This window comes from Pinus tabuliformis, chromosome 9, assembly GCF_031772625.1.
Source record: "Pinus tabuliformis cultivar Carrire ecotype Pingquan chromosome 9, CPIR1, whole genome shotgun sequence".
In the NCBI taxonomy this organism is placed as follows: domain Eukaryota; kingdom Viridiplantae; phylum Streptophyta; class Pinopsida; order Pinales; family Pinaceae; genus Pinus; species Pinus tabuliformis.
In genome coordinates, this window is record NC_142307.1 from 35,608,164 (window position 1) to 35,618,042 (window position 9,879).

The 9,879-nt window shown below is 31.4% G+C and overlaps 1 protein-coding gene across 1 annotated transcript; it reads right to left on the minus strand.

Moving 5' to 3' along the window:
• Positions 1 to 4,697: 4,697 nt before the first annotated feature.
• LOC149147018 (uncharacterized) lies at positions 4,698 to 5,084 on the minus strand. Its single transcript, XM_089441687.1, has one exon. The coding sequence runs from the start codon at positions 5,082 to 5,084 to the stop codon at positions 4,698 to 4,700; it is 387 nt and encodes a 128-aa protein (XP_089297813.1).
• Positions 5,085 to 9,879: the final 4,795 nt, after the last annotated feature.

A 9,879-nucleotide genomic window follows, 5' to 3' on the forward strand; every position in this document is an offset into this window, starting at 1 on the left:
ATGCTTTACGCATTAGGCCATCTTGCAGATGCCTATAAATACTTGCGTCTGCGTACGCTTATGTTAACGTTTTAGCTGTTGTAGTTTATGAACTTGTGAGAATTTTAGCACTTTTCTAAACTCTGTTTTTATAGAGCTGTTCCAGCACTTTTGACTATGTATTTCTGCATATGAAGTAATGGAAACAGTGCTGATTTGAAGTTTTAAAGCATCTGAGTTTTCTGTGGGTTGTATGGATGGAGGGCCCCCGTTCATGACTGCCCTTGTATAAGTATTTCATGTGTATATTTCTGCAATTTCTTTATTTCACATACAACATTTCCTTTTCTTGAGTTATGTACAGCTTGATTTCTTTTCATTGCTGCAGCCTTTATTTTCACTGATCAGATTTGCTTCTTTGCAGGTTTTCACCCGGGGTTGAGTGTGTTGTATTTGCTTTAATATCTAATGGTAGTTGCAGTTGTCTTATTCATAATGCTGCCCTTTTTACTCTGTTTTCTAGATTAGTTTTTAGCTTAGTTTTACAAGTTGGATGCTAACTAATTTATGCTCTCTTTATCATGAATGGTTTATCTTTCAAGAGAACAGAACACTAATTAATTGCAGCTTGTTTTTAAGTAGTCTTGGCTTGTGGCACTAATACTTTTTCCACTTGTTACACATAATCACACATGTAGGAAGCAGTATGATGGAAAAGGCTTAGTAGTGCTATAATTTGTCACTTAGAGTTTTTATCAATTCTTGGATTTGTCTTCAGCTACTTCCTAATCGTGTTTTACGCAGTACTATGTGGTAGAAGCAGGGAGTTAGGAAGAGATAACCATTATCATCAGTCCTTGAAGTGATTTTCTTGTTTATTTTATTTGCAGCAATATGGATAGAGACTAATGCCATTAGAACGTGGTCATTTGCTTTCAAGTCATTTCAATCTATTTACTTCTTTCAAGTTCTTTTCCTTTACAAATTCAGCAAGTAATTAGAAATCACCAATCACACACTTTCACTCATCTAGAACTCACTTTTCACACACTTGCACTCATCTGTCTATAATCATCACTCCATCTTAGGAAGATAAGTTAACCATAAACAACACCCCAAACGACAAAAGTTCTAAGAAGGTTGCTTAAGTACATATAGTACACCTTCACTTCATCAGCTTACGAGCCCCGGGTTGACAATTAATGACATCAATTTAGGAACAATAAATTGACTAAACATTTTCCACAACCATAAAAGGAAATTTATCGGAAATGCAGGCAATATGTGATACCAGACAGGTAACTCCAAGTGATATGGATGCATCAGCGGCTCACATAGAATAGGTACAGAAGATAGCGATCAAGTGTTTTGCAAGCACAAGCAACGCGCAGAAATTGTTGGCCGACCTCTGTGCAAAGATTATCGCACCAGCTGAGTGACTCGGGACGAGTCATGATGATTGTGTTGGGGGACTGTTGGGTAGCAGAGGGCCTGCGTAATAGTTTTGGGGCTCAAAGCCTGCAATTTCAAGAAAGGTATGATAAGGACTCCGCAAAGTGCACGGATCGCGAATTGTAAAGGAGTCAAGCCAAAGGGTTGTCCGCCCAAAAATAATGTAAAATAATAGGAAGTGAGTCGACCTACCCATGGTTCACGAACCATGGGAATTTATAAATAGAGCAAGGCTCTATGGATAGAGGTCAATTTTTGGTATGTACTTTTGGATCTGAAATGTAGTCGGTTGTTAGAGAACGAAGTCTTGAAGCGTCTGTAAGTCTGAGTCAAGGGTGTTGGTAGATAGATAGAGGCTCTGTAGCTGTGTGTGCAGAGGCCTAGTAAAGTCTGCAGCTATGTGCACGGACCCCTGCAGCTGAGTGTGCAGGGTGGATCTGGATGTATTGGTGGAAGAATTGAATAAAGATAAGTTGATTCTGAAATTTTGTGTTAAATCTGAATTATTGTGGATCTAGCTAATTTATGGTTGATATAACTGTTTGATCTCTGCACGTATGCTTATGTTATGAGTTTATGCAAATCTATATCTTTTCTGGGGCACCAATAATTATGCTAAATTATGCACTGCAAAACATCTCATACACTTTGCATTAGAAAATCATTGCAGACATCTTCAGCTTTTTGGGGATTCCAAAATTGTTTGCAATTCGTTAAATAAAGCATCACATTGCAATGCATTTTCTCTGAGGCGTATATTGGATGAGGCCCACAGACTGATTTCTACATTTGACTCATTTGTCTGTCATCACATTTACAGGGAGCGCAACTCTGGGGCAGACTTCCTATCAAAAGAGGCAGCGCTTAGGTAGAACGATGATTGGTTAATTCAGGAAGAGATCGATGGGGCATTTTATCAGCATTATCATAGACCCTTCATCGATCTACATGATCATGGGCTATAGGCCCATCTTATTTTGCATGAACACTTGTATATATTTTATGCTATTTATCTTTATTGCACTTGAACTACAGTCTGTGACAAGTAGTCACCAATTTTGATGTTTATTTCTCTCTCTGCGAAGAGACAGAAACAATTTTGATATATATACTCTCTGTAAAGAACAGGCACCAGAAGTTAGGTAACTGATACCTAATGTTCCCTGCGTGGAGAAGATATCATTGGATCATTTTTTCTCTTTTGTTCTTGACTGGAAATAGGCATCAACATGCATATGCTTAAGCATCTACAAAATGTAATTTCTTATATATTAATAGAAATTACGACTTTTTTCCAAGGGAAAAATAAAATACTAAAGGGTATATAAGAACTTCTTGTTTTTAGTAACTTCCAAACATAAGTGACACATGGAAATCCCAAAACGTGACATGTGACAACCTTCTTATGGTGACATGTGACCTTTTTCAAGAATGGAATTTGGTATATTAAGGTGTGCACATATGTTAATTTGATTGGGAGGCATGCATGTTGTCATATGTTTCACTATTAAAAATTATTAAATTACATATGAGAAAATTCACTCAATTCACCATACAATATATATTTACACCAAAGGTATCCCTATGAGAAAATTCACTCAATTCACCATACAATATATATTTACACCAAAGGTATCCCATTTTGAAATCGGTCACGTTAGGTATTGTCTACCTTTTTCATCTCCATTTGACATTTCTCCATTTGTTGTTTTGACATGGGTCAACTTTAACTTAAGAAAAAAATGGAATTACACATCTTAGTGCAAAACATACCATTTTTTAATTAAAAATTGCTTATATATAAATGGATATCATAAATATTAATGAGGAACTTATCATGGAGGATCTTATTAAAATTGGATCATCTCAAATTCCTTGGAAATTGGTGGGTGGGGAGCCACGAGTCTAATTTTTTTAATTTATTAAAAGTAATGGACCATTTTACTAAATAAAATTTGCTTATATATAAATGAATGTTATAAATAATAATAAGGAACTTATTAGAATTGGAATAAACTCAAATCCCTAGGAAATTAAAAAAAAAGCACACATTTAAATCTTTATATTAATAAAAACTTGATAACCTTACTTTTTAAAATTATATTACATATTTAAATTACTAAGAAATAAGAAATAATGTACATCACTATAATATGACATTCAAAATAAAATATAAATAAGCAGAAAGTCATAAAAACTATTACAAGAAAAAGGTTCTTATTTTATTAAAATATAATGAATTATCTTCACCTTGGAATTAGGAAAGGTGCAAGGGTTTTACATAGGTTGATTCTAATACGTGCAATCAAATATTTGTTTATATATCATAAATAAAAACTAAATATATTCATTTTTAGGATGTGGTTATGGAGCTTCATGTTCAAAATCCATGATACCTATGATGTAGTGGGGAACAGACACCTTAAATTAAATTTGATTTAAACAAACCATTTTCGGCATGGTGTTTTACATTATCCTTGATGCTAGCATATTAATACATATGATAAGATTTACATTAAATTATGCATTTTTAAAGATTTCATTACGTGTTTAAGGGTTTTTTTAGGTAGGATGATATGATATCAATTGCACCAGATGTTGCAAAGGAAATTATGTAACGCATTTATAGAAGAATCATGACATATAAAATATCACTCAATATAAAAATTAGTAAAAAAAATGTCATTCAAAACTAGAATATAAAGAGAAACCACTTACATTAATGCGAAATGCCTAAAAATATTCAATTGTCTAACATGTTGCAGAGTGGTATACAGTGGCACCTAGGAGAGTTGTTCTCAAAGGGAAAGGCTTAAATAAAACATATGAACCTTTTGTGATTACTGATAAAAAAAATTAAAAAACACAAATTAAATAAAAATTCAATAAATTTAAATAATCATTACCCGTAAAATGTTTTTGAATATAAAAACCTTGGTAATTTTTACCCATAAGTGCTTTTTAAGTATAAAAATCTTGGAAATTTCTTTAAAAGTTTGTACACAAGAAATTTTTTTAATATAAAAGTCTTCAGAATTTCCTTTAAAAAATTTATGAAGATCCTTTTATAAGTAAAAACTTAAAAATCCGTGGAAGAAATGCACATTTTGCTCATCGAACCGAAGTAGCTACAAAATCAAATTTGGGTTAAGTATTAAGCAGAGGCATTCTTAACCTCTTATAAGTCACTGGCTGGATAAGCAAGACTTCTATGAGCCTCACTTAAAATAATATATTTTGAATTGTTACGTTGATTAATGTGATTGCTAGTTATTAAACAAAAAAAGGTCACCACACACCAAAGAACAATTGAGGGATGAACACCCTGACCGTCCATTACCCATGTCAATCAGAAACTTCCCTCCCTTTTGGGCACTGATCACTGATTCTGCAAGCAATATCCCATTATTCATGCCAACCAATCCACAGCCCTCGGCCACAAGCTCAAATCTGTAGCCCAAACCATCACTACCGCCGCGTTCATTCCAAGCTTCCAGTCGACCCCATGGCGTCCAACTGCCTTCTCCCATATGTCTAAGAATAAGCCAAGCTCCAGGGTTAGAGCGGCTAACCCTATCTGTACCAACTGAAGGAACAAAAGGAGTTACCATTGATGCAGCTGCAACTGGAGACCCAGAAAGATCATGTATCATAACCAACCATCCTTTGTATTCCTTACATCCCTCTCCTGACTGCTACTGCAGGAGCTTAACCAGTCCCTATTACTTGAGTCACATTGGATCGATCTGCAACAGATAAAAAGGTGTAATCAGAATCAAAAGAAATCAACAAATACAAAACAATCTCTAAACCCCTGCTAATAAAACAAAACAAGAACATGCAACCATCCACAGAAACATGTACATACAAAGGAAAAACAAAAAACAGACAACAATCCCTTCATACGATCCAAAACATGACAATCTCTTTCATGAAAACCTGCAAACTCCTGACATGCTTCAGACCAGTCAGCCTCCAACTTGGTTTAGCCATATCTTTCACGGGGTCCAAGCCTGAGATCGGGTCCAATAGAACTTTCCTGAAACAAAAAATACTAAAGCTCAGTGGATTGGCCCCATTGTCATTAACCTTATGTGTGTGGCTCAAGCTTCTAAGGCATACCTCGTATTCATCTGTAAACGGAATACCTCAGTGTTAATCCATCATCCTTTGTGTTAAGCCATCAAGAAATCATTCAGTAAGAAGCAGTATTTTGATTACTTTTTGAACGTGCCTATTATGCGCTTTAACTATTGTTTTTCTCTTAATTATTAACTATTAATCTGATGGCTTAAAATTCTTTAATCGTCTAACATTATATCTGATAATGCAGATTGGTACATGGTAGCAACTAGGAGAGTTGTTCTTATGGTGTGAAAATGTTTAATTGAAAAATTAAATGGGCATAATTTTGATTTTTTTCAAGCTAACCAATTTTTTTTTATAACAAAAAATATCTAAATTTTTGGTCAAGTTCCTATAAAAATTTAGGATTTGGGTATTCTTAAGATAAATCCCACACAAAATTGCTTTAACTAATTACAATAAAGTCCTACCTTAAATTATGTTCAACCTGAGACGTGATTGGATTTTTTTTGTTTAGGAATGGCTATCCTTGACATAAAGACTTCTTAACTATGGTTAACTTACATGGTCACTTCTTATTGTGGAGCATGCACGAGTTGTGCAAAGGCAACCATAATTACTTCTGCAAAGATGAGAAAGAAAGAAAGAAAACTTTAACATCTGCAAGGCTAAAGATAACCTGTGAGACCTCTTTTAGAGTGCAAAACTTGGAAAAAAAGTATGGACCTCAAGAGATTTAACCCTCTTCAAAATGGATCTATATTGGTTCTATATATGCATATAACATGTGTAACTTTTCATTTTTAAAACTGTATTTTTGAATGAATAAATGGATACAGTGCCTTGAAAGTTTATTGGACATTGTGTAAACTATGCCACATAAATTTGCAATTCCAACAAATTTTTGCTAGACAAAATTTAAATTTTAATTTTAAACCAGAATTAATGGCTCCATGAAGATGGCTCCAAATTAACTTAAATTTTTTAAAAGGAGATAGCTAAAATTCTAAAACAAACCCCTTTCTTTATGTTGATTGTGGAATATCATGGAATCTGAAGGTCACTCTTGTGAAAGATTCTCTTTATTTAATTTCATTATCAACACACATTGACTTTAGTCATTTCCTCTATGCAATTATATTTTTTGTGTGTCAGTGGCCATGAGGACCTATGGTAATGTTTCTCCTCATTACCTTGCATGTTATAGCTTGGATATAATATGTATATAAGATTTTGACATAGTGGTATGCTTGGAAGAAAACGATTTAGATAGGTGGTTCGAGCAACATCTGTCAAACAAGCATCGACACAAGTATGAGACTTTTGCAAACCTGAATATATTTCCTCCTTTCCATCATCCACCCTTTAGGTTGTTATCGTTCCTTCCTTGCAACATTTTTGTAGTAACATCATAGACATCTTTAATTCCTTCAAAGGCATCGGCACAAGTATGAGATTTTTGCAAGCCTGAACACATTTCCTCCTCTCCATCCTCCACCCTTTAAGTTGTTATCTTTCCTTCACTACAACATTTCTGCAATAATATCATAGACATGTTTAATTCCTTTGGTGCATTTATGCACCTTTAGAGACAATTGCTAGTATATATTCATTATAACATGAGCCGTCAATCATACACCGACCCTTCCATGTTAGGTGAACGAAAGTGGCCAAAGTTACACATACAATCGACATTACATATTATGTTTTTAACGAAAATAAAAGTTCAATATATAATCCATGAAAGTGCTAAAATATTTCTTTACTTAACGATTGACATAATAATAATAATAATAATAATCAAACAAACAATAACAAAAACTATGAAATATCCGAGGTTGAGTCGACATTTGGCCAGCACATATATGATCACAACCCTCATAGCTTGTGTTTAACGTTGCTGATCCAAGGTAACAAGAAATTAAAATAATGAATCTGATGCATTTTTGTTCAAACTGATGAGTTGACAAGATAGGAAGGATAACGTTGTAAATTATTGTTGTGTTATGAATTACAAATTCTCCATCTAATCATATATTGAAACATTAAAAATTGATTTGTATATATATTATTTTAGATTTATTTTAATTTAGGATTTATTAAATACAGAGAGGGATTAGAGTTTTATTGTGTAAACTTTTATTTAGTGAAAAATTTGAAAAAGGATTTGTATTTCCATAGATTTCTTCCCTCCAAAAGCTTGATAGATCTTAAATTAAGATGGATCTAAGCTAATTTGAACAATAATTATAATTAACAATTTTATTTATTAATTTTATTTTTATTTTTATATGATTTTACTTAGTCCATACAAAAATGTCATAAAATTAAGTTTTATATATATCTATATATATATATATATATATATATATGGCATATTTTGGTGGTGAAATGAGAGATGATTTTTGGGCAGGTGGTATTGATGAACTATGGTATTGGCCCACCGTAACAAAGTTAATAATTTATGGTAAAATAGGATTGGATATTCACAGTTAAAAGTCTTTTTATGTTGTAAGTATTAAGTTTTTATATGCTTATTAATGAAATTTAAATGTGATTACAAAATTATTATTTAAATTTATATGGTAAAAAAGATCATAATTTATAGCTAATATTTATATCTTATATATCTTAATGTGATAGAGAGTTTAGATATATCTCAAAAGTAATTATAATCTTTTTGCTTTTAGATTTAATTAAAAAATATTATAAATTAAATTCAAATAAAATATTAATAAAATATTTTGTTGTAAAATGAGAGATGGTTTTTGGGCATGTGGTATTGATGAGCCATGGTATTGGCCCATGGTATTGTAACAAAGTTAATAATATCCATGGTAAAGTGGGGGTGAATATCCATGGTTAAAAGTCTTTTTGTATTGTAAGTATTATATGCTTATTAATGAAATTTAAATGTGGTTACAAAATTATTATTTTAATTTATATGGTAACATGGATCATAATTTATAGTTGATATTTGTATCTTATATATATTAATGTGATAGACAGTTTAGATATATCTCAAAAGTAATTATAATCTCTTTGCTTTTAGATTTAATTAAAAAAATATTATAAATTAAATTCAAATAAAATATTTTGATTCTAAAATGAGAGATGGTTTTTGGGCATGTGGTATTGATGAGCCATAGTATTGACCCGTGGTGTTGTAACAAGTCTATTTACCACTAATAATATCTATGGTAAAGTTGGCCTAAATATCCATGGTTAAAGATATTGCTATATGGTAAGTTTATTATAAGTATTAAAGTTTTTATGTACTTATTAATTAAATTTAAATATGGTTACAAAATCATTATTTTAATTTATAAGGTAAAATGGATCTTAACTTATAGCTACTACTTATATGTTATATATTTTAATGTGATATGTATATTATTATTTTATTTTATCTAAAAAGTTATTCGTAAACAAAATTACAATATAACAAATTAAATTTATTATTTTTATTACTTTTAAATTTTTTTGGATACTACAACATCTCCCTCGTAGTGGGCTCTATATTAATTTTAATCTTTTATTAGTTTTAATAATAAACCTTTATTATTTATATTATATTAAAACTTTTTATCTATATACAATTAATAATTAAATACAATTCATTGATAGTATTAAAAATAATATAACTAACTTATAAATTTTCGAAACTAATTCCCCTTATCCCTATCCCTTCTCGAGTCAAGTCAAATATAGTCGTTGTCCTTGTCCTTTGGTCCATTCTAGGTAAATATAGCGGTTTCCTAGTCTATTATAGCTATTTCCTAGTCAAATATAGTTGTTGGATGATCTTCTCTCTCTCTAGTTAACATGCAGCCATGATTTGGTTCTTCAACTTGTCCTAATGATGAACCACACTTGTTGGTTCGAAACGCGTAGACAAATGATTGATAATGTGATTTACATTTAAACCCCTATCATATACTTGTTATGGATCACAGAAGCCTCAATTCTACAAATCTTTGACATCTTATAAATTCAACGTATTGCTATAAATTCAACATATTGGTATAAATTTAATATATTAAACCAACATTAAAAATGTTTACAAACTTTCTTTCATTACAAATGTTTACAAACTTTCTTTCATTACACATACAAATCTTCCCTATACACATACTAGCATTTGCACGAGATGTTGCAAAGGAAAAGTTGTATGGCATAAATGTAAATGGTCATTGAAAATAAGAATTAATAAAGAAAATTTCATGCAAAGGTTGAAGATAAAGCTAAATGATTTACATTATCTGAAATTTATAGACAGTATAATGCTTATAACAAAGATTGGCGCTTGATCTTCTAAGATGTTTTTTAAGTTTCAATAAAAAATTACAAATAGTAGATTAT

Excerpts from the sequence above, each read along its gene's own strand:
- LOC149147018 (XM_089441687.1), bottom strand. The coding sequence starts at position 5,084 with ATGATACATGATCTTTCTGGGTCTCCAGTTGCAGCTGCATCAATGGTA.